Source organism: Apium graveolens, chromosome 5 (assembly GCF_009905375.1).
Source record: "Apium graveolens cultivar Ventura chromosome 5, ASM990537v1, whole genome shotgun sequence".
NCBI lineage: Eukaryota > Viridiplantae > Streptophyta > Magnoliopsida > Apiales > Apiaceae > Apium > Apium graveolens.
In genome coordinates, this window is record NC_133651.1 from 660,215 (window position 1) to 685,784 (window position 25,570).

The window sequence follows — 25,570 nt, forward strand, 5'->3', positions numbered from 1 at the left end:
CTACTTGCATAGTTTGAGTGAATTTTTTGTGTAAACAGTTCCTTTCTTCTCGCGCAAAAACACTGGAGTGCTTAACACACACACACACATCTATTAAGTTTGAGGGAAATGACTTGGTCATAGCTAGTCAATAGCCATAGTCCATTGAGACGGGTAGTGTTGGTGATATTTGCAGTGAAGAGTTCTTTTCTCTCTTCTTTCTTGTGAAAATACGAAGTTACTATCGGAAGACTTATATCTTGATTTTGAAAAGAATGAGTTGATCATCTGGCAAGCTAGACATAGTCCAGTTTTTTCCTTGCCAATTTATTCCTCATTGCTTTAAACCGTGTTTTAATATGTCAATCTGTTAAATTTCAGTGGTCGTTTAGTAACATTAAGTCAATCACATCTGTTACTAGGATCCCAACCATAACTATGTTTATATGAAAGGATGATCTCGTGTTGGGGACAGTTGCATACTTGTATCGGTGTTCTCCAGCTTATGTAGTTATGAATGCATTCCACCAGTCTTTGGATAACTACCTCAGTCCCTCAGTGAATGCATTTCACCATTCTTTGGATAACTCCCTTAGTCCCTCCATGCCTCAACAGTTTGAGTCTTTGAGACAGCTATTGCATATTGCAGGTTATTATGAAATCTTTAATAGAAGAGCAGGGTACTGCCATGGGTCCCCGGCAAACTATGGTTAATCATCTCTGCACGGGAGAAATTGATGTGAATGCAGCATCACTCTATCCGCGCTTAATTTTTTGATTTTAGGACTTTCCTAATCTGCATAAATTTTCCGTGGACAAATAATTTTGTCAACAATTGTCGGATGTGGACCCGCTCCGAAAAAAGTATGCTATTACAAAGTACAAAAATGTGTAACAGAGAATTAATATTCTTTGATAAGATGGGCTGGCAGACAACAGAATATATTCTCAATTTCTTAAAATACAATTAAAAGGAAAAATATAGTACGTTGTAAATCAAAACAGAAATTATGTCTAAATAAATATCAGAATATGAAGGCGGCAGATTTGACAAAATCAGAGTTTTCGACAAATTCTAAAAGGGGTTAGTACAGATATTTTTCCTCGTAAATTAATTTCAAGTATTTTATGGATATTTGCACATATTTATGTCCATATTGATATTTGAATTTGAACCGAACTTTATTTCACAAAATTCTGATAAGAAACGGGGCATATTTGATAAAATCGGAGTTTTCGATGAGTTCTCAGAGGGGTTAGTACACAAATTCTTCTAACAAATTAAGTCCAAATGATTTATGAATATTTTCTTCCATATTGATGTTTGAATTTGAACCCAACTATATTTCACGAAATCCGGAACAGAAACGGGGTATATTTGACAGAATCGGGGTTTTCGACAAATTCTCAAAGGGGTTCGTATACAGATTTTTCTCACATATAGAGTCCAATTAATTTATGGATATTTTCTCATATGTATGTCCATATTGATAGTTGAATTTAAATCGAACCATATTTCGTGAAATTCGGAAAATAAACAGGGTATATTTGACAGAATCGGGGTTTTCGACGAATTCTTAAAGGGTAATGTACACAATTTTTTTTCTCACAAATTGAGGTTAATGTTTTATGGATATTTTGATATAGGTATTTACATATTGATCTTTGAATTTGAATCAAACTATAGTTCGTGAATTTTGGACCAGAAACTGAGAAGATTTAACAGGGGCATTTTCGACGAATTTTTAATGGGTTAGTCTACAGATTTTTCTCACAAATTGAGTCCAAATATTTTATGAATATTTTGACATAGGTATGTTCATAATGATGTTTGAATTTGAACCGAATAATATTTCAAGAAATTCGGAACACATTCGTAACAAGTAGATTTTAGAAAATCGTGTATCGTATGAGTTATAACCTAATTTCTAATTTCTAAAATATCAGTAAGCGAGTATTTAAATATATTAGGTAACCTTATGCAAAAAAAAGGAAAAAAGAATTACTCCGTTGCGCTTTTCTTTTTCATATCTTTTAATTAATGACAGCAAATAAAATGATAATTTGCCTTAATATAAAACTGGACAATAATTTTTAATTTTTATTTACTTTTTATTTACCATTTATTTATAAAATTTATCAAACTGTATAATTATTTTGATATCGAGAAAAATGATAATTATGGACAACAAAACCGGGACGGTGGGACCATTTAGGCACTTGGTAGTTGGTCATGCATACAAAACCCAGTTATGTCTGTTGTCTAAAAACAAACCAGAGCCTTCAATTTAATAAAATCAGTCAAGTCACTCCCTCGTCTAATTTTATTAATTAATCAATTAATTAATTAAATTTCACCGTCGTCGTCAGAGATGCGGCTCACCGTCCGATCACTTCCTCTTCTTCTCGTCGCTCTTCACCTCTTCGTCTCGCCGGCGTTCGCTTCCGAGTCCGATCACAAGGTTCACTCTAACCCCCTTATTATTTACCTAATTTTATCATTTTTTTATTCAATTCAACTCAAAATTATATCTTTTGCTTTAGTTTTTTAAAAACTTTTTTGTTTAGATCTGTGTAATGTAGTTCGTGTGCTGAGATTTGAGCTGTTTCTTGAGCTTTTGATTGTAAAGATTATGCCTTTTTGTTGTTTTCTATTAGAGTGTTGATGGTGAATCTTAGTTTGTGCGCCGACATTGAATTATGATAAATGTAGCATTGTAAAGATCGTGCCTTTTTGTTGTTTTCGACTAGTGTGTACCAACATTGAATCATGACATATGTAGTATTGTAAAGATTGTGCCTCTTTGTTTTTTCGGTTAGTGTCTAGCAGTGTATGGATTATTACGCGCATAGAGAATTGTAGTTTAATGATTTAGTACTTTAAAGAGATTGTGAATGGAACAGACCATTTGTAGTTTTACACCGATTGGACTTATTTCGATCTTTTTATTCAATGAAATTATAACTTACAGAATTGGCTTGATTTTTCCGGTAATATAGAAACTAGTTTGGTATTAGACGGGCAAGTCCTGTGAGTTACTGCATGTGTTGGGGTTCTGCCTCGATAGATTCCCTATTTATATTTATCACCCAGTGGAGAGGTTTAACCTTTTAAATGGTGGCCTATACTACCTTATTTTTAAAGATTCATCCTTCATCTTGAAAATCAGTAATTTTTCATTATATATTGTCTTTTTTGATATGTTTACCAACTATTTCATGTTGTAGTACACAAGCATTTCAAGCAAACTGGGTTTTCATTATTTTGTTATTGCTTAATATATCAATGCATGGAATTTTCTAACACAATCTTAATTTTTAGATTAACAACACTTTTATTGTATTCAAAAAATTAAAATTAGAAACACTCCGCTTCCTCATTATGCTCCGTGGAGGTTTTTTTAGAGGTAAATAGCTGGTTTCATTTTGAAGTGAGGGTCACATCACTTTTATCTTTTAAGCTCTATTTTATCTAGCCTTGTATGAAGCTCAAAACTGACCTCATTATGCATCTTGGGTTATAGTTTGCATTCTGTTTGGACTGTTTGATTAGTTTTTTTTGTGGACATTTTCTTTTTTACCTCTGAGTCTTGCAATAGTCAATTTTTGAAATGGTATCTTGGTTTATTTTGATTATACTCCATTTCTGGCTGTGGTTTGCCTATCTTAAATTTTTTTATTTCTTTAGCTTAGTTCGATTGGTAATGAAAAGTTATCTATACTAAGTACTAAACTATAATAACCGGAATGGGGTATAATTTGATATACCCCTTATTTTGGTTGGTTTGGTTATCCATTCAATCACGACCGTCTGATCTTATTAGTCAAATGATCATGGCCGTTAAATCTAAATATTGAAGGAAAACACAGTTTCTAGGTTCGAATCCCACCAACGACAAACATTTAGATTATTACAGATTTATGAAGCAGAAAATAAGGTCCCAAGTTCGAATCCTACCAACAACAATCATTTATATTAAATTAATTATATATTATTTTAAAATATTTGATCTTCACTGAAAATTATACACATTCAAAATTAAAATTATCATAATAAGGTTATATAATATAAATGAAAAAAATATAATATATTTTTAAAGGCCCGTGCATCACATGGGTGGTAAAGCTAGTAAATTATGAAGGGGTGACAAAAAATTGATTGAAGTTAGTATTTGGGGGCTAATATTAATTATTTCAAGTCATATTACAAACTTAAATTTGAATTGCAGTTGATAAAGTCAGTTCTAAGTCACGAGTTATTTGACAAGCATGCCAAAAAAGTTAATTCGGACATGGAGATTATATTTTAACTTATGCATAAGTGGCCAAACAGGCCCAACACGTACAAGTTAAATAGTAATGAAGTGCTTCAGTAGCTGAGATTTGTTTTTTATGGTGTATGGCTGTAAAGCTTCTGTCGTATTTTATTACTTTGAGTTTTTCCTTTTCTGTTGATAAGTCACTCTTATGTGTTTAATGTGGCATATGTTTTTTTTTCTTAGACCACATTTATATTAATTGCAGTATCAAGCAGATGACCATGTGACATTATGGGTGAACAAGGTTGGGCCGTACAATAATCCACAAGAGACATACAATTATTACAGCCTACCATTTTGCCATCCAGCTGGCGATGCTGGTCACAAGTGGGGTGGTCTTGGTGAAGTTTTGGGTGGAAATGAACTTATTGATAGCCGGATAGATATAAAGTTCCAGAGTAAATATCATTGAGACTATATTTTCACATCACGCCTTAATGTGCTTTTGTCGTAAAGTATTTATATTAATATCTCAAATGTGTCTGTTACAGAAAATGTGGACAAGAGTACCATCTGTACACTCGAGCTTGATGAAACAAAGGTCAAACAGTTTAAAGATGCTGTTGAAAATAACTATTGGTTTGAATTTTTTATTGGTATGTTGTGTATTTTTTCTTACAGCTGCCAATATTATGTACCCTATTGGCTTACCTTAAAGAAAATCTACTTGTTACTTAATTTACTTCTATTGCATATAACTAGAAGTAATTTTTCTACTTGTAAGTTTTTATCTGTTTGAATAGTTTAATTAGGATTGTGTAATTTATAATTATATAAAAATCAACAAAGGAACTAAAGCTATACCTAGTAATTACATTCAGTGTGATGATATATTCATTTATATGAAGTCAAGTTGCAATTCAGAAAATAAGTTCATGAATAAGTACCTATTTTCTACTTCTAAGAATTTAACTTGTAAGTTACTTTTACCTTTCACAAAAACAGACAAAAATGTCAAGTAATTGATAACTTACTAGTTACTTTTTAAGCGTAGACAACAGCCCATATGTATTATGCACCCATCTTTTACTAAAAAAATCGGCTACACTTTTGACCATGTTCAAACACGTAGTTTTACATGCAAAATTTTGTTTTGTTCTGCAACAAAGTTAGGGTTTCTGAAAACAGTAAAAAATCAGTGAAGTTTCTGGGAAACATTACTGTTGTTGCATCATTGGCATCATTGTGGTCTTGAGCTTATTGTCTAACCTAATTATACTGTCAATGATCAAACTATATTTTTCAACATTTAAATAAAAGAATATATTTTTGAACATCGAACATTTTTTCTGATATTATTTTTTCTTATTCTTTGACATGGTGGGCACACAAGCTCAGATGATCTGCCATTATGGGGTAAGCATTCTTTTAACTCTTCTAATGTACCTCTTTTAACATTCTGTTATGATATTTTTGGCTTTAATTTGTCATACTATTATATAGGTTTTGTTGGTGAGCTGCATCCTGATAGGAATACTGATAACAGAAAGCATGTTGTCTACACACATAAGAAAATAATTGTACAGTATAACAAGGATCAGGTTTGTTGTAGTCTCAAACTCCAGATTTCCTCTGTGCAGTCTTTTTGTTTCCTCTTATCTATTCAATAATTTTTTTCGTGCAGATTATTCATGTTAATCTGACCCAAGAGAACCCAAAGCCACTGGAAGCTGGGAAAACATTGGAATTGACATATTCTGTGAATTGGGAACCAACTAATATCACTTTTGCTCATCGTTTTAATGTATACCTGGACTATCCTTTTTTTGAGCATCAGGTGAATATTTTGTTGTAATATATCCTGTTAAAGCTGTGACATTCTTGTTACTGATTTTTGGAACTGACATGATAACATTTCTCAATAGACTTGTATTTTCTTCCATAAAAGATCCAGATATCTGGTAGATTTACTAAATGTACGTAGTCTTCTTAATGTTTTGCTGAAATTTAGTGCCTTTAAACTGGAAGAGAATACTTTGGTTTCTTTGTTGCATTTGCTGATTATGCTAAATACTTGGAAGCTTATGAAGGATAACATCTATTAATTAACTTTACGCAGATTCATTGGTTCTCTATTTTCAATTCGTTTATGATGGTTATCTTCCTCACGGGTCTGGTATCAATGATATTAATGCGAACACTAAGAAATGACTATGCTAAATATGCTCGTGAAGATGATGATTTAGAAACTTTGGTAAGTACATTCTTTTTAGAATATAGTTGGTTTCTTCTCTCTGATTTGTCATTCAATAATTTCTAACATTATTCTAACAGGAAAGAGATGTAAGTGAAGAGTCTGGCTGGAAACTTGTTCATGGAGATGTTTTTAGGCCTCCTCGCAGTTTGGTATTACTCTCTGCTGTGGTTGGTACTGGGGCCCAGCTGGCTACACTGGTTCTTCTTGTTATCTTGGTTGCGATAGTTGGGACATTATACATCGGGTATGCACGATTGACATGGAAATTATTTGTAGACAGTAGACTTGTAATTTTTATTAAGTTAGCATGTCTAATGAACAACTATCAACTAAGTAGAGCTGACCAAAATCTCACTTCTCACAAGTAATTTGTATTTGTTAACTTACAGTAGCATATTTAGATCTTCCCTTATCTGCATTTTTTGTCAGTATAATTTGGTGTTTGATAAGGCCGAGCATCGGTTTCTAGTAGGAAGACTTTCCAGCTCAACTGAATATTAGATACTCCATCAGTCCCTCCCAATTGTTATCGTTCTGAGAGAGTGCCTGACACATATTTTAAGATGAAAATAATATGTAGTTCAGTAATTTTTTTTAACTTTGTTCTTTTTCTGAGTAAAAATAGAATGTTTAAACTTTTATTCAAAAAAAGAAAATATTGAAAAAAAGTTATAAAACTATAATTTTTATTCATCTTAAAATGCGTGTCAAACACTCTTTCAGAAACGATAACAATTGGGAGGGACGGAGGGAGTACTAAATAACTAAACAAGACAGAATACGAAAAGAATTAGCACAGTAATATTGTGTGAAAGTCTACGTATTTAGTGTTGGAGTATGTTGTTAAGTTGTTCGCTCTGTTCTTATTGCACATTTTGCTGTTTTTTACGGTTGTTTGAGCTTGATGACAATCATTGTGCGTGCACGCCCCTTATATGAGCGAATAAACTACTTACATCAGCCCAACATAATCTTCCGATTTGCAAACTTGTTTTTGATTATGCTTTGCTTTTCACTATGCAACTGTGTGTCCGGTTCTAGCATTATTACATTTGTTTATCCGTAATTGTAAAAGACATAATTTTTATTTGGCAGATTTCTACTGTTTGATTATTTTTTTCAGTTCCTTAATTTCTTATCCAAACTTTTTCAATGTCTCAGGAGAGGAGCAATTGTTACAACCTTTATACTGTGTTATGCCTTCACCTCATTTATATCGGGTTATGTAAGTGGTGGGATGTATTCACGAATGGGGGGTACGAATTATCTTGCTTTGTTTGTCACCTTTAAATTTCTATCATTGAAGCATGTATTCATGTCTTAAGTTCTCACCCTTTGTTACAGGAAAGAACTGGATAAAGTCAACGATCTTGACGGCATCTCTGTTTCCATTTTTATGCTTTGGGATTGGTTTTGCACTGAATACGGTTGCTATATTCTATGGATCTCTAGCAGCTATTCCCTTCGGCACAATGGTGGTTGTTTTTGTCATTTGGGGTTTTATTTCTTTCCCGCTGGCTCTTCTTGGTACAGTTGTTGGAAGGAACTGGAGTGGTGCTCCAAACAATCCATGTCGTGTGAAGACAATTCCGCGTCCTATTCCTGAGAAGAAGTGGTACCTCACACCATCTGTGGTGTCAATTATGGGAGGATTGCTACCATTTGGCAGCATTTTCATTGAGATGTATTTCGTCTTTACTTCGTTTTGGAACTACAAGGTAAGACTGGCCATTTCCTTACATTTTGGTATAGCAAGTGTACATCCAGTTATTTTTTATGTCTTACTTACATAACATAGTGTAACACTATTATCTATAAGAAACAGTGTATAAGTGTTTATTTACACTATAAGCAGACTCTTGAACCAGCCTTCACTTCTCTATAATTTGTTTGCTTGTTCGGTATCAGTCTGCTGATGTAATTTTATATTTTATTTGTCTAGCATCTGAAAGGCTGGTAAGTAATACAAAACTAAAAAGGGAAATTATGTTCTATGTGTGACACCATTGGGTACTTGAAATTATTTAGTTGTTAAAACGTATTCTCATTATCATGATGTGCTAATTTTTTTCCCTTGATTAATCAAATTTTTTTTGCTTTTCACTACAGGTGTATTATGTCTATGGTTTCATGCTGCTGGTCTTTCTGATTCTCATTATTGTTACTGTATGTGTGACAATTGTGGGAACATATTTCCTGTTAAATGCTGAGAATTATCACTGGCAGTGGACTTCATTCTTCTCTGCTGCTTCCACTGCTGTTTATGTTTACTTGTATTCAGTATATTATTTCTCTGTGAAGACTAAGATGTCAGGGTTTTTTCAAACCAGCTTCTACTTTGGATATACCCTGATGTTCTGCCTTGGTTTAGGAATCCTATGTGGTGAGTATGATAGTATTATAGTTCTGTTCAATATTTGAAGAAATATCTGGTGTATCGAAGGATTGTGGCTATCCAAAGAATACGTTCTGGTGGAATATATATTTAGGCGTCTGACTTCAGTTTACCTGAGGAATTTCTGGACTTGAGTTTAGGTGATATGAAAACGTGTGCGGAGTTTTGAACTACAAACATACAACTTAGTGCTGAAATTAGTAGCGTGTTGGTATTAATCCTAGTGCTGAAAGAAAGTGAGATTTGGAAATGAGGGGGGAGGGGAGAGGGCAAAATAAAGTAATTCCCCTAAATATTACGTTACATGAAGAATCTGTTCTGACAGCAACGATACTGTAAAAACTTGTAGCACATCTCGACCTTATGTGTTTTACCTGTGCAACCTCCTTTTTGTCAAGCTAAATTAAATATTGTTATTGACTTCCTGTCACTATTTTTCTTCTTTGCATAACCTTCTTTCGCCATGCCTTTGTTTCAGGAGCTGTTGGTTATTTAGGATCGAATCTTTTTGTAAGGAGGATTTACCGAAATATCAAGTGTGACTAGTTATTCTTACGAAAGAATTCAAGTTGCTTCCTCATGTAGATGGATACACGTGGCCGCCTTTTCTCTGAGTTGGAAAACTGACATTCTTCACAAGTTATATTCACAACCATCAAGGTTGCATGCAAATGTTCAAATTTGGAAGAGCCCATTTTTAATACCTTTTTTTTCATTGGGCTGTAGAAGAGAGCCTTCTTACTTGAAATAGAATTTAGAGATTGTTTGTAAGCTTACAAATGTTAGTAGTATGTTAGAGACTCATTCATCAGTGATGTAATTAGTGCCCTCTTTACCAAACAATTGGAAGCCTCCTGTTGTACTGCCCATGCTTTCACAGTTATTTTTATATTATACTGTTTATTGCTGCTAAACATTTAAAGGGAAGGAGTCTGATGTTGTGCATTTAAACAATTATTTTTATATACATATTTCATTTATGCATTTTTTAAATTTATATTAAAGAGCAAGTGTAATTCTAAATTTATGGGACATTCTTATAATCTGTTGTTCATTGCATGCTCTCATATCTAGAAAGAATTAGAAAGAATATTATTTACTTGCTAAATTATAATTTCTTTTTCTTTTTTACTTACTGTCATGAAAAAAGAGAGTTACATAAACAGATTAATTTCACATTTACTATCAATTCATAGGGAGTTCGATCTTTATTTCTTTTTTTCGTTGGGAACCCGCAACCACTACTCTTCGGGTGCGCACTGGGTAAATCCCACGGACTCACGCAATATACATTTAAGCGACAAGCGCGACAGGCTATAATCATAATTATAAATTCTCCTCGGTATTGCATTTAAGCGACAAGCGCGACAGGCTATAATCATAATTATAAATTAATCATAATTATAAATTCTCCTACCGTGGGAATCGATGATAACCTAATGAGCCAACCCTTGCGGGCCTATCTTTCTTTCTTCATCCCCCGAAAAGGAAGAATATCTAACTAAATTGTCTGAAATTTAATTCCACTCCGACTGCATGTACATTTACCTCCATCATGATCCTCTGTATCATCACTTCACATCTTCAAGGTATATATGTACAATCTGTTACCATGTCTAATTCTATGTAAAACGTAATCGCTTTCGAGAAATTTACAAGAGTTGTTTGATCTGTTAAAAATTTTACTTTCCAGGAAAGCTATTGTATAATGCTGCATTCAGTGATTTTTTTTCCGAATTTTATTCGTTCGTAATATTTGATTTGATAATCCGGAATCTCATTTCTGTGTTAATGTTTCAGCCGGACCAACATGGATCAGTTCGAGAGTTCTGCATGATGGTATCATTTCTAGGTTTGTTTGTTTTTTGAGATCTGATTGAGTCTAGACATTTTTAGATGACTGAGTAGTTCCTATACACAATCTAAGTTTCTAAGACATTCTCAATCTGTAGGATTTGGTAGATCATACATACTTCTTTGAGTCTCCAGATACTAAAGAATCACAAAAATGCTTAGGTCCCTATGTTCCATTTACGGTTCAAAATAGGAGAATTAATATATTAGGTGGTCGCTTGTCAGTTCCAAATGGCTCATCATCGCACAGCTCGTCACTCGATTAGTTACTCAATGGACTGGCATAGTGCTGCAGATAGGAGGTCTGGAGTTTCTAATATACCACCTGTATTTTTGCATGGAGATCTCAATATATGGATTAAGGAAGCAAGAGCTCTTCCAAATTTAGATTTAGCTTCCGAAAGGCTTAGAAAATGTTTTACAATGTTTGGTAGTTGTGTCGGTCCTTGTGGATGTAAGCTAGATAAAAAAGGTATGTCTCCAGGAAGGCTTTCAGGTAAGCAATCTGTAATTACAAGTGACCCGTACGTGTCCATCTGTCTCAGAGGGGCTACAGTTGCTCAGACCAGAGTAATCTTTAACAGTGAAAACCCGTCATGGGATGAGCATTTTAGTGTACCAGTTGCTCATCCTGTTGTAAATGTAGAACTGCAGGTCAAAGATAATGATGTTTTAGGGGCTCAATTAATAGGTATCGTGTGGATTCCTGCAGAGAAAATCCTGTCGGGCAATGATATTGATGGTTGGTTTCCCATAACAGGACCTTATGAAAATTTAAAACCTTCACCTGAGTTGCATTTTTATGTTCAATTTCAGCCAGTAGAGGATAACCCTCTTTATAGACATGCTGTTGGTCCTGGTCCAGAATATGCAGGAGTGCCGAACACTTATTTTCCACTTCGTAAAGGATGCACTGTGACTCTCTATCAAGATGCTCATGTTCCTCAAAATATGCTTCCTGAAATTCCACTTGATGAAGGAAAAACTTTTCGGCAAAACCAGTGTTGGGAAGACATATGTCATGCCATGTTGGAAGCTCATAACCTAATTTATGTCACTGGCTGGTCAATATATCACAGAATCAAGCTTGTAAGAGAGCCAACAAAGCCACTACCCTCTGCTGGTGAGCTAACCCTTGGAGAGTTGTTGAAATACAAGTCGGAGGAGGGACTCCGTGTCATATTGCTGGTTTGGGATGACAAAACTTCGCATGATAAATTTCTTTTTAAAACAGTAAGCCTCGTTATTCATTAAAGAACTTCTTTTATCCTATTAAAGTAAGTTAACACAAATTTTACCTTCTTTTTATCCTGATGATGTATCTTATTCAAATGGGTGATATCTGTTTATTTTGCTGAGAAGCACACTAGGTGCATTAAAATACCTGTACTTGAGTGCAGGATGGTGTTATGCAAACTCATGATGAAGAAACCAAAAAGTTCTTTAAACACTCGAGCGTGCATTGTGTGCTTTGTCCTCGATATGCCAGCAGTAAGCTTAGCATTTTCAAGCAACAGGTGAGGAAGTTACTGTATTTTGTCCCAGAAGCATAGGATAACAAACGATGGATATTTAATAACTCCCTTAATAAGATATTTTTTATTTGCCTCGACTTATTTACAGCCTGAAAGTATATTTATTTTTATTTTGATAGAGACTAGTTCCTTTACCTGATATAGATGAAATACTGTAGTCCAGGTTGTGGGGACCCTTTTTACGCATCACCAGAAGTGTGCTCTTCTTGACACCCAAGCTCCTGGGAATAATCGGAAGATTACTGCTTTCATTGGTGGACTGGACTTGTGTGATGGCCGATATGATACTCCTGAACACAGGCTCTTCCGCAATCTTGACACTATTTTTGAAAATGATGTTCATAATCCTACTTTTACAGTAAGTCATTAAAGATTATGGACACTCTATGCAGTATATAAATAATTTAAGCTAATGTCCTGTTTGGGACATGTAATTCATTTGAAATTCTGAATTTGGTCAAATAACATGTTTGGATAACCATTAGAATTTGGATTTGGAGTTGATCCAATTCCAAAGCATTCAAATATCAAGATTAAATCTGAAAATTTGGAATGAAAACTCTCTTCATGTACTATGAATCCATAATGTAAAATGAAATCATGTTCTAAGACAGAACCTTAAGGTTTCTGAGTGAATTTGTCATTAAAGCATTAAAATTAAAAGATATTAGTGAAGAGTCTGAGCGTTTGTATCACGTTAACGCAGTTGTAATCCAAGGTTCATGCTCTAAGATTGACTGATTTTGTGACATATCTACCAAAGTATGTTATTTATACTTGGCTGTGTTTACACACTTGATTTCTGAGGTTTAAATATGTTATCAAGTAGTAATAGACATAAACATAAGGTTTGTCAATGTATGTTATCAAGTAATTAAGCCTGCGAAACATAAACATGTTATTTGATACATTTTTTAAGCTTCCCACATAATATATAATTATCAGACCAGCACCAAATAAAATTCTTTACCTTTGAGGCTTTTGAATTTTGTTCATGATCTTGTCTGAAGTAGAAAGATTAACTGTGTTAGGTTTTGCTTGTTATGGTCAAGTTCGTACTCTGGCAGAAGTTTGTAGAAACTAATAAGTTCTGAAGTTGAGCAAAACAAAAACCTGATTCAGTCCAATAGTTTATAGTGCACAAACTTAATTCAATTTAGGGTATGTTTTTAATATGCTGATTCTTCGCTGGTTTTGATCTCTCCATGCATTTTCATATATAAATAGTGTTTTTGCAGTACTCTATATTTTCAATTCTAAACTTACTTTCTTGTGTATTGCAACAATGTGATCAGTCTGTTCCAGGTGGACCAAGGGAGCCATGGCATGATTTACACTGTAGAATTGATGGTCCTGCTGCTCATGACATAATGACTAATTTTGAACAAAGATGGAGAAAAGCTGCAAAATGGCGTGATATCAGGCTCAGACATGTCAGACATTGGCACGAGAATACATTGTTAAAGATAGACCGGCTTTCTTTCATACTAACTCCAAAGTCAGGCCCTGATGGTGATCTCGATGTCCGTGTTACCACTGAAGAAGATCCTGAAAATTGGCATGTGCAGGTTAGTGACCACAGTTCTGATGCTGTACCTGTTGTAGCTCATCGACTTCTGGCTTTGTAGAAAAGAAGATCATGAAGATGATATAAGCTGACTGTGCTTAGTAGTTATTTCTTCTTTACAGATATTTCGTTCTATTGACTCTGGATCTGTTAAGGGATTCCCAAAGGGCACAAAGGAAGCTGAGGCACAGGTTAAGACTCCACCTAATGTAGCGCTTGTTTTAAGCTATGTTACTGGACTCTTCATTTTACCTTCGAGTACCGGTGTGACATTGACACTCGGACTTAGACCATTATTTTAGACCAAAAGCATGTACATTTTTTTAAATGTTGCTGAGTCCGATACTTGGACATGTATCCATGTCGGACACTTCTAGCCAGTCCAAGTAACATACTTTTAAGTACGAATTCCAAGTCATTTAACCTTTACACTAGTGCTAAATATACACAAAGCCCACAGATCTATGTGTTTGTACTTTGTATATCCTGACATTAAGATTGTCAAATGAAACACGCAAGAAAAATTATTCTGCACATGTGCTGTATATTTTATACATTTTTCTGCGAACTTTTTAAAGTGCAGAACAATTGTTCTCCCAGGCGGTAGCCATATTATGTAATCTTCCAAATCCCTTTTTATTGCAGAGCCTTGTATGTGGCAAAAACTTAAAGGTAGACAGAAGCATACATACCGCATATGTGAAGGCAATTAGATCAGCGCAACATTTCATATACATAGAGAACCAGTATTTCATTGGATCATCGTATTACTGGCCGTCTTATAAAAATGCAGGTGTGAAAAAGCAGGTCTCCTTTTGTTTGTATCATTTTATAATGCAAATAATGATTATTTGTGTCGTCATTTTATATTTTGTACCCTCAGTTTTGAAAGAGGCTGATTGCTTTTAAGTATATGCCTAGAGCCCAAGACCCTGGTAGATCTGGTTCCCTTATGTATCACTGTTTTTCAATATGATTTATATTCGAGAATGAACTTGGCGTCTGATGAGACTATATATGTCTCTCTCAGATGCTTTTTAGTGGATTAGTGTAATTGGAGTATTACAAGTCATGCTGAAACGGGATCATCTTTCACATAGAAAGCATGTTCTAGATTTTTTTTTTAAAAAAACTTTATGGTCTTATCAGATATTTTATGCAACCTTTGAATTCTAGCTTAATGGTGGATGCAGGTGCAGACAACTTGATTCCTATGGAACTTGCTTTGAAGATTGCCAACAAAATAAGTGACGATGAACGCTTTAGTGTGTATATTCTAGTCCCGTTATGGCCAGAGGGCATTCCATCCAGTGGTTCCGTGCAAGAGATACTGTATTGGCAGGTTAATTTAATATACCAGATCCCTTCAGAGTCCTAGAAGTGTTTGAATTCGTTCTAATTGCATAGATGTAGTTAAATAAGTTGTGTTCTAGTAGATTAGATGCTAACTCAGGATTCTTCTCTGACACAGGGACAGACAATTTCTATGATGTATGGTATTGTTGCAGAGGCTCTTGAAAAGGCAGGCCTTGCTGAGACTCGTCACCCACAGGATTACTTGAACTTCTACTGTCTTGGTAAACGAGAAATTCCATCTGTGGACAGTATATCTCCTCATGATATTCCTCCTGATACCCATGGCCATTTCCCGGTAAAGTACCTTTCTCAAGTATCTTTGGTCTATCGAGGTTCCTTCATAATCAGTAAAGCATGCAGATTCAAGTTATCGGGAGCTTTTATTAATTCATATGTTAATCGTTATTGAGTTATCATATCTAAACAAGCAAGTAAAACTTGTCGATACACAAACAACTAGTTCTTTTAAACATAAATAGGTGAAGCTGTGTCCTGGAGAGTTTTCCAGGAGACTGGTGTTGTCGACATTAATCAGTTCCTCCATACTACAGACATCATCTCAAAAGCATGGCAGATTTATGATCTATGTCCATGCCAAAGGAATGATAATAGACGATGAATACATTATGATGGGATCAGCAAACTTAAACCAGAGGTCATTGGACGGTTCAAGAGACACAGAAATTGCAATGGGCTCTTATCAACCAAGATACACATGGGCAAATCAAAATAATCCTCCACGTGGCCAGGTTCGACACTTTAACTTTTGTTACTCGTAAATTGAGCTGCTACTATATAGGAATTTTAAAAAATGTAATAGAAGTGTTGCTCAACATAGGTATATGGATACCGCATGTCTCTATGGGCTGAGCATCTTGGGAAGCTGGAGAAATGTTTCGAAGAGCCAGAATCTTATGAATGTGTTGAGCATGTGAACAAAATCGCGAAAAGCAACTGGGATACATTTGCAGGAGAGGAGAACCAGGAGTTGACAGGACATTTGATGAGATATCCAATTCAAGTAGGTAGAAATGGGAAGGTAAGTTCATTGCCTGGACATGAATTATTCCCTGATGTTGGTGGTAAGATTCTGGGAGCTCCTACTAATCTTCCAGATGTCCTGACCACGTAAATTTTAATCATAGCTGATTGAGGGGAAGGTTGAGTACATCATACCCTCCCCAGACCCTGCTTTTGCGGGATACTGGGTACGTTTGGTTTAGTTACGAGATCATAATTAAAGACTAAAAGGAGCTTTTGTAGCCTTGTTTGTTATGATTTTGGTAAAATCAATGACAAGGCACTTGGCTCCATAGAGAACGTTAGTTGTTAACATTTTTCATCATTTTTTTGCGTTGAAAATAATTTAAATTTTGAGAAGATTGCAACATTCCATGTTCATTTTCAGATTAATCACCTCCAGAAACCTCTCTTATAGAAATCGGTCGATTTTTCAAAAATTACCGCTAAATCGCTCAAAAATCGGTTAAAAATATTTATTCGAATTTACCGATTTCCGATAAATCACCGATAAATCATTCCATTTTTTACAAATCGTCCGATAAATCGCAAATCAATATCTCAACCGAATAATTCCGATTTCCGAAATCTGTAACACCGCCCGAACCGACAACTATATTATCATAACAGAAGACATGCTGCGCCTAAAAAACAATCACAAATTTTAAATAGTCAATATTACATGTTAAAAACTATAAATTTAACTTTGTATATGCCTTGTAATCTCCTTCTGCTCTGCAACCAAACCATCTAAAACAGATATATTATAGCAAGGGTTTATAACAAATAACACATCATGTTATAATCACGAGCATTCATGATGCGGGAAATTATCATCTTTAATAACTCATGGAGCATTTCTTCGTTGTTTATTATAGTTACCGACAATCGTAACAAATACATTGACCAACAAACTAAACAATGAAGAAAATGCTCCATAAGTTACCGAGTTGATTATTTCATATTTACAGTCATGATACGGGAATTTATCACCTTTGATAACTCATGGAACATTTCTTCATTATTTATTGTATTAGTGACAATTATAACAAAGAGATCGACTAACAAACTAAACAATGAAGAAAATGCTCCATCAGTTACCGAGTTGATTATTCTGTAAAGATAGTAGCTAAATATGAAAGGAGAAAAGTGTATGGGAAAGGAGAAAGGTGAGGAAACATGGAAAAAATGGAGCTCCTGTGGCATCCTTATATAGGGGAAGGATGGAGGATGATTAGGAAAATTTAAATTTTATTATCAATTTATTTAATTAATAATTAATAATGTATATAATCTGCTTCGAATCTTATTATTATACCTTTATAATCATGAATATATTGGTAGTACAACTGTGCTATGAAGTTGAAATGGCAACTAATCTCATATGAATATTATGTAAATATCTATTAAGAATCTTATATGATTTTGTTGTAATAGAGAGTGATTTCGTACATATTTGCTGTAAGGGAAAATAATCTGAATCATATATTTACATATAATATATTAATAAAAGATAATCTGAATCACATAACTAGAGATATTAAGCAAGATTTTATATTGCTAGAGATTTTTGGATATCTGAATTGCATTACTAAAGATATTAAGCAAGATTTTATATTACTAGTATATTTTGGATATTATTTTAAAAAAGGAAAATTAAGAACATATAAATTGTACTCATTATTCGGATTTTGTATAGTTTTTACCTTATTATCTAATTTGCATATTAATCGCTTTTATGACATATTTTTAAATAAAAGCGTTTTACGAGTTGATAATCAAGTGAATGCCAAAAATTCCTTTTCAAATTACAAAAATAAGCAAATCTAAAATGAAGTAGTATTGTAAAATAAGCGAAAAATCACAATCTTAAACGGTTTAGTATTGTGAAAATAACTAAAAGATACGTATCGATTTTTATATCATAATTTGAATTAAAATGACAAAAATATCACAAACCGGGAGACTTGCCCAAACTATCAAGTATTAATGCAACTACAAAATAGGTTTGTATAAAATACACAAGACACGTATAATGAACTCGCGTTTCCACGGTTTTCAAAAAAAAATCCTAGAAAAGTATAATACACTTGCATTTTTAGTAATTTTCTTGCCCAAAATGCATTATATAGTTGCGTTTTTTCATAAACACAAGTTAAGTTAGCGTTTTTTAGTTTTTTAATGACACGAGAGTTCGTGATATTTTAGACCATTTTATTGTAAATTACATTTTGATTCACTCGGGTTAAACTTATCGGACTTGCAAAATATGTTTTATTATAATTATATGTGCCAGTTTATCAAAATATAAAAATTTAAGCCAACAAAGTTGACATGATATATGTGGCATTTCAAAACAAAACAAAGCAAAAAAAAATAAGCAAGTTGGAAAGAGACAAAAAGTTAAGATAAAAGCATTTTAACTCGAGCAAAATGAGCCAATTTAACTGGATTAACGAGCATGAACTCGTTTTGTGCCCCCTAAAGACTTGTAAAATTTATTCCCCTAAATCCTCAGGCTGAGTTTTCTGATGGGGTCAGCCTTTTATCTTAAGTCCATTTCACTACACAAACTCAGTAACACTTCATCATTCTGACTCGATTTTTCTTCAGAAAAAAAAATGAGAGAGAGGGAGAGAGGAGATAATTATCGTCTCCGGTAATCTCTGTGTACTGAAATAAATTTAAACCTTCAAACAACAGATATCCCATTTGGAATCCCGGCTAATTTGCATGTAACACTGAGAGGAGCTCTACTACAGAACCTAGTCCTCGTATTCTGTTTGTTCATCATCATCGTCATTGTCACCATCTTCTTCCGTCTCTTCGCTATCTTCTTCCTCGTATCTTTCTTCCTTCACAGGCCATGTCTTTCTTACTACATTAACATTCATGTTGGTTGGAGCAGCACTGGTGCCTTTTCGTTGAGGAACTTTTGAAGGAGGAAGCTTTATAGTCGGCTTCGGCCTGCTCTGCTTCTGTGCTTTGCTATTTCCGCGTTTGTTAGCATAAACATCTTGATCACTTCCTTCATCCATCTCGTTGTCAGCGTTGGATTGAGCATTCTTGGCATTCTCATCTGGAAAATGGCCAGGATGTTCTCTTCTCAAATGAAGGTTTAGTTTGTATTCATGTATATAGGCCTTTTCACAACCTTCGTACGGACAAGCATATGGACGCTCCGCTGTTGCAGTAGCATGAGTTGTGGAAGAAGCTTTAACAACTTTGACAGGCTTTTCCGGAGCTGGAGGTGGTACGTACTTTGGCACATCTACTACGTTTTGCTGAAACCATTAATGAGAAAAAATAAGTAATCACACTTTAACTTTTAAAAATTGAAAGGTGATCATCTTGTTCACGGATAATATTTTTTTTTAAACAGAATTAAGGTCTCACCTACAATCTAACTTTTATACAGAATTGAGATATTACTATATTTAACAATTGCGTTGGTCAACAGAATATACTCATTCCTACTTCAATTGTCCTTGTTTGAGACTTTGAGTTTTATGATCAACCAGACCAATTTTCAATCATAATTAAGTATGTTTATTTTATAATTCTTATTAAAAATAGAAATTTGCAGTCAAAATTTTGACTACGATTGTATATTTTTTTTATGTAATATTATCATACCATCAGGCCAGCTTTGATTGTATATTTGGTTGACTTTAACACGAAGGTCAAATTAGGATGCTAATGGGAGAAAGGAGCATTCTTTTACAAAAAGGATGAATTAAAGAATCGTGAAGGAAAGCCTAAACGTAAAGTTACCTGAAAGACAAGATTTATAATACAATGTTTTAGAGTTTATGATTGTCTTAGACAAGTTAATACTACCACCACGTCAACTAGTATGAACTTAAATTTTTAACCTTGAGACTGATGAGTAATAATATTTTATATCACAAGTGCCAATGGAGACTGAGGACAGAGACCAACCTTTTCATGTTGAGACATAACATGATTCTTGAGTTTGTATTCATGAGCATATCTCTTTCCACATTCTGGATATGGACAGACATGGTAATTTGACTGGGAATGTGTTCTCATGTGTGACCTTAGGTTGAAATCCAGCGAAAATGCCTGCCATGGTCATATTGGAATATAGTTAAATATCAACAAGGTAACACGATATCACTATTACCATACAGATCAAGCAAACAGAAATGTAACAGCTACAATATTATATTTTACAAACGAAGGTAATCAAAACGTAAAACATATGGTCCTTTTTAAGATGCAAACTAATATACAATTGATAATCATAATGTTCCCAGAATAACTATTAAACAGTTTGAGAATTACAAGGTTATTGTAGGAAATATTATGAAATTCAACTCAAATTACATAGCAGCTATAGAGACAAAATCTTTCAAGAATAAGCTAAAACCACAATGGTAAGAATTGTTGGCTTGACTTTCTAAATTTATATTTATACTATATATTATAAGTGTAAGAGAGATAATATCAACGTACTACCAGAGACCGGGGGCTCGATACTCATTAACAACAATTTTGCATTTAATATTTATAACATACTAACAAAGGTTTAGACTTTAGGACTCGAATCACATAACTAACCTATTAAAATATAATATAGGAATATTCTCAACACATTATTAACTCCAAAAATTAACAAAATATACAAAATCAAGTTAACAAATATACATTAAAGGACCGTGCTTGGCACAGGATAAAAGCTAAATTTTATTTTAAATGCACTTAAATTTGTTAAGCTACTTGAGAACCATGGTGCTAGTTGCAGACATTACGCTTAATTATCACACTCACTTCTACAAGATACCAAAATCATGCAATGTCCCTCATCTTCTCCCCCGGGATAATAGGAAAGATAAGGGAAACCGATTAGCTAAGCAAGGAATGTCGTTAACATTGAGAGAATTATAATTTAAACACACAATGAAAACTCTTTGATAACAAATGGAAATGTAAGACACATTTTAATAGCAGAAAATATAATATTATACACATAGTGAAATAAAATAACCATGACAATCAAAACTAACATGACACAGCCAAAAATGAAGCAAAAGAAAGTCCACAAAAGTTAATGGATGTTACAGGTTTGACAAAGTAATCACCTTGCCGCAGCCTTCATGAGGACATACAAAATCTCTTTCTCCGGTATGGGTAAGAAAGTGCCTTTTTAACTTTGAACTATCCAAGAATTTCTGCAGAACAAAAGTTGATCATTAATGCTTGACCAGGAAACGAGAAGTGGGAATGGAGATTGATAAGAGACTAATGCAGATACAATAGGATGAAGGACAATGTAAACTTTCCATGACATATACATCATTCTCATTTTAATAAACATGTGTCAGCATGATCAAAGATAGTATTTTAACATTAAATAAAATTTTGGTCACTTATCAATTTCCATGAACTGCATGCAATTATCAAAGAAGCTTCCCTCCTCACATGGGTTGTGCTAAAGGCTTCGCCTAAACAAAATAAATTTTCCTTACATCCTTTATATTATAGAAACTTTTCAAGTCAGGCACACATTTAAGAAACACACCTCACGAGTGTCTACATTAAATTTAGGGACTTATAACTTGATTCCTTTAACATGGTCTAGATTCCACTATGTCTATAACAAAGGATTATAAGCCATATATGTAGGTTGGAGAGTAAGAATTTCTCAAAGTGTTGCGAGTAAAGTTTGGCATTGTTGAACGGATGAAATTTGGGTAAAGGAAGAAGGTGACTTGATAAACAGCTTAATCACAAATAATGGGGCTGGGCTAGTGAATAAATGGGACAAATTCCCAAAGGTAATCACACAAAGAATCACAAACTCAATAATTACTACTTCCTACGTCCCGGCCAATTCTTTACGTTTGGTTTGGGCACGGAGGTTAAGAAATATGCATAAGGTAGTGAAAAAGAGAAAGAAAAGTGGATGAAGTGGTGGGACCTATTAATTTTTAATGTATAAAAAGGAGATAGTGGAGTAAAAGTAGTGTGAAAAGGGAGAAAAAGTCGAAAAGTGGTGGGACTCATTGACTATTTTTGGTAAGTTTTGAAATGTAAAGAATTGGATGGGACATCCCAAAAAGGAAACTGTAAAGAAATGGTTGGGACAGAGGGAGTATAATTCTAGGTCAAATTACTTGGAACTACAAAAGCTAATTCATATTTGTAATAGAATAAACAAACGTTCCGCATAACATCAACTCTAATTCCTAAAACCTAATCCACAACTAATATTCTTTATTATTATTGATATAAGATAATAAGATATTTGGGCATTTTCAACTGACGTCCTACGTCAACAGCTTGATGAACACGCCAGCATGGACACTATGTGACACTATGTTATGGAGGTATAACATAAAAGGTTGCCATCGGTCACAGTCTTGCTTCCTTTAGAAGGTTTCTTCTGGATTATATATATATATATATATGGGAGATGTTCCCCAGCCATCGTTGGATGGGATACAGCTGCCGCAATGCTTTGCGGCATAAAACATAGCGAAAGCCTGCAATGAAACATTGCAGATGGTGTATCCCAACCAAGTCGGTTGGGGATAATTTGCCTATATATATATATATATATATTAAGTTGAAAGTAATGCTCACAACAGCACAACAGCTGAAAACAGAATTCACTCTGTGTCTGCCATCTAACCATCTACATTCATATTGATATTGATGAGATACCTGGGAGAGGGTGTCCACAGCTTAAAAATACTTCACTGGGTGTGTGGTAGGTACTGTTTCTCATTTGAATTTTATTAAGTCATCACTATCAGTAAAATCTTTCAATTTCTGACCTCCTATCAATTATCATTTGCTAAAGCCAAAAAAGGAAAAAAGAAAAAACCATCAACAGATGCTGGACTATGCATAAATCGTACCTTTCCACAGTTCTCGTAATGACAAACGTATTGTCTCTCTCCGTGAATGTGAGCGTGCTTCCTTAAAGCCCCGGCATCGATGAAAGTCTTTCCACAGCCTTCATAACTGCAGAGGAAGAGAACTTCAGTAGTTGGCTCAGGTTCCGCTTCAGCAACCTCCGGCTCTTTTAACTTCTCTTTCAAGGCTTTCAAAGTTGCCTCTGAAAAAATGGTAGAAATAATACTGGGATAAGAATTCCATAAAGAGACTCCTGATATTATATGGAGAATCAACCTATATTTGTCACAAGCAGTACTTAAACAATGAAAAAATATTTATTACACTAGAATACTTTGCAATCATGTACTGTCATGTTATTTTTCCAACAGTTAATAATGTAGTCATGTAGATGACAATTATATAACAAAAGACAGGGAAAAATATACACTCCTTGATCATTTACAAATTATATATTTTTATCTACAGGAAAAAAATATTAATAAATGCATTCTGGAAAGAACCAGCACTCACCAGTGACCCATTTCAAAACAAGGCACTTGCCACCTGTTGCAACAACGTCCTGTGGTACCCTAACAACATACAATAAATATAATTAGCTAAGTTTAAACAAAGGATACAATATGTGAAACTTAAGGGTAATAAGATGAATTACAAGCATAGTATCAGAATGCTTAAAAATTTGTACGCTTTCTCCTTCGTAAGTAGGGATACACGGATTTGTTTCGGCAATAAAACCTAAAGCCGAAACTGAAAACGTAGGTCTTCAATAAAAGAACACAGAAGCACATTCACTCTGTTTGCATCAAGTCGGTTTTTAGTAAAATAGAGCTACGTTATTAAATACCATGAAAGAATAATATACAAACTGGGAGATCAGTAAATAGGACACTTGTAAATTACAGTCATCCTCCTTCAAAATTACTTGTTTTAATAACTTTCCCGCCCTTTAATTCTTATTCTCTACGACTAATGCTAATTTCTATCTCAGCAATCAATACACCACCATGAACCATCCAATTTATATCATAGTGATTAGTGACAACATACTATACTCTAATTCACTAATGTGATTATCATAACTACACTCCACCTAACAACACCATTCAGCTTTCCCGGTTCGATTATTAATCATTACCAATGTACAAAAATTATCATAACTTCAACAAAACTTCAATTACTTGTACAAAAAATCGGAAATCTGATCGAATTTCATAAAATCAGACAACACAAACCCAATAACTAAAGCTAAACAAAACCCCTTTTCAAATTCTTGAAAATTAAACAAAAAAAAAAGATTACAACTTTATCACAAATACATAAAAACAAACAAATACACACAAAGGGTTTTGTAATAAAGCAAAAGGGTATGTAAAAATACCATTCTTTGAACCATTTGACAGCAGGAGCCTTGGATTTGATGATTGGGCGTCTCTCAAAGATGCTATGATGTGTATGCATCTCCATCTTTATAATCAAAATCGATGTATAATAAACGGGTTAGGGGTGATATATAAATAGAATTGAAAAATAGAAAATTTGTGTTTTAATATCGAGAATTTTGAGTTTTATTTTGGTGAATTGAGGTCCGTGTTGAGCTTTTTTGAGGTTGAGTTAAGGGGTGATGGGTGAAAAACTCGGGAGTTTAAACATGGTGGATGATCGGAAAAAAAAATTGTAAACAAATTTTATTTATTTATTATTTATAATAATAATAAATAATGAATAAATACTAGCACTGTTCTCAAATTCGAAATCTGCATTTTCGGTGGAATTATTTTTAGTGATTATTTGGATAATGGGTGATTAATTGGATCGATAAATCGGAAACAATTTAATTAATTAAATAATAATATATAATTCTATTTAAATTTCATTAACTTTTCATAATATTTACAAAAATAATACCAAATATCATTAGTTCATATTTGATATTTAATTGTTGTGTACATAAATTTTATATAGTTGTTTTATATATTATATTATATCCTATACTTAACAAAAGTAAGGGACTTTTTATTCAAAACTTTGATCTTTTAATGCCGAAACCACCCCAATTGTTTATCTAAATTTTTTAAAAATGGACGATCAAAATTATATCTTATTAGAATAATAATTTATTAATACAATTATAAATAAAAAATGATTACATTGCTATATTATTTAAACACCATAATGGGATACAATCTCCTAATAAAATTGTAAATAGAAAATGATTAAAGGTTAAACCACTTTATAATAATTAAATACTCACTACTTTATAGTTCATGGGTTGTTCATGGGACGGTCAAAATGCAGTAATAAATAGGCATAACTAATGAATTTTATTAATATTTATTCTTTTAACGACCATTTAAGTAAAATCGGTGTAGTAACAGGTGCCCTATGCAGAAGGAAATGACTGAATGTGATTAAAATCGCTGACGAGTTAATAAAAGAATTGGAAAAAGTGGAATGTGAAGT

The 25,570-nt window shown here is 33.7% G+C and overlaps 3 protein-coding genes across 3 annotated transcripts; 2 read left to right on the plus strand and 1 right to left on the minus strand.

The window, feature by feature from the left end:
• The first annotated feature begins 2,227 nt into the window (after window positions 1-2,227).
• LOC141661788 (transmembrane 9 superfamily member 1-like) lies at window positions 2,228-9,812 on the plus strand. Its single transcript, XM_074468793.1, has 12 exons — window positions 2,228-2,441; window positions 4,504-4,696; window positions 4,790-4,894; window positions 5,637-5,654; window positions 5,742-5,839; window positions 5,923-6,075; window positions 6,358-6,492; window positions 6,573-6,739; window positions 7,657-7,751; window positions 7,840-8,213; window positions 8,605-8,878; window positions 9,369-9,812. The coding sequence occupies exons 1-12, from the start codon at window positions 2,352-2,354 to the stop codon at window positions 9,434-9,436; spliced, it is 1,770 nt and encodes a 589-aa protein (XP_074324894.1). The 5' UTR covers window positions 2,228-2,351; the 3' UTR covers window positions 9,437-9,812.
• An 893-nt stretch (window positions 9,813-10,705) lies between these two features.
• LOC141661449 (phospholipase D delta-like) lies at window positions 10,706-16,586 on the plus strand. The gene is made up of 10 exons (XM_074468460.1): window positions 10,706-11,977; window positions 12,145-12,261; window positions 12,443-12,637; window positions 13,575-13,847; window positions 13,969-14,037; window positions 14,492-14,639; window positions 15,040-15,188; window positions 15,318-15,497; window positions 15,754-15,951; window positions 16,041-16,586. The coding sequence occupies exons 1-10, from the start codon at window positions 10,976-10,978 to the stop codon at window positions 16,332-16,334; spliced, it is 2,625 nt and encodes an 874-aa protein (XP_074324561.1). The 5' UTR covers window positions 10,706-10,975; the 3' UTR covers window positions 16,335-16,586.
• A 2,214-nt stretch (window positions 16,587-18,800) lies between these two features.
• On the minus strand, window positions 18,801-24,772 carry LOC141661789 (zinc finger transcription factor YY1). The gene is made up of 6 exons (XM_074468794.1): window positions 24,489-24,772; window positions 23,621-23,679; window positions 23,110-23,309; window positions 21,328-21,417; window positions 20,165-20,308; window positions 18,801-19,506 (listed from the first exon to the last, which is right to left on the minus strand). The coding sequence occupies exons 1-6, from the start codon at window positions 24,572-24,574 to the stop codon at window positions 18,988-18,990; spliced, it is 1,098 nt and encodes a 365-aa protein (XP_074324895.1). The 5' UTR covers window positions 24,575-24,772; the 3' UTR covers window positions 18,801-18,987.
• Window positions 24,773-25,570: the final 798 nt, after the last annotated feature.

Bases quoted from the DNA above. Each gene is read 5' to 3' on its own strand.
- LOC141661449 (XM_074468460.1), top strand. From the start codon at position 10,976: ATGGCTCATCATCGCACAGCTCGTCACTCGATTAGTTACTCAATGGAC. The intron at 11,978-12,144 runs GTAAGCCTCGTT...ACTTGAGTGCAG, and splicing joins ATAAATTTCTTTTTAAAACA to GATGGTGTTATGCAAACTCA. The intron at 15,952-16,040 runs GTTCGACACTTT...TGCTCAACATAG, and splicing joins ATAATCCTCCACGTGGCCAG to GTATATGGATACCGCATGTC.
- LOC141661788 (XM_074468793.1), top strand. From the start codon at position 2,352: ATGCGGCTCACCGTCCGATCACTTCCTCTTCTTCTCGTCGCTCTTCAC. The intron at 6,740-7,656 runs GTATGCACGATT...TCAATGTCTCAG, and splicing joins GTTGGGACATTATACATCGG to GAGAGGAGCAATTGTTACAA. The intron at 7,752-7,839 runs GTACGAATTATC...CCTTTGTTACAG, and splicing joins GATGTATTCACGAATGGGGG to GAAAGAACTGGATAAAGTCA.
- LOC141661789 (XM_074468794.1), bottom strand. From the start codon at position 24,574: ATGGAGATGCATACACATCATAGCATCTTTGAGAGACGCCCAATCATC. The intron at 21,418-23,109 runs GTACGATTTATG...TTTGTTCTGCAG, and splicing joins ATTACGAGAACTGTGGAAAG to AAATTCTTGGATAGTTCAAA. The intron at 20,309-21,327 runs GTGATTACTTTG...TGACCATGGCAG, and splicing joins CTCATGAAGGCTGCGGCAAG to GCATTTTCGCTGGATTTCAA.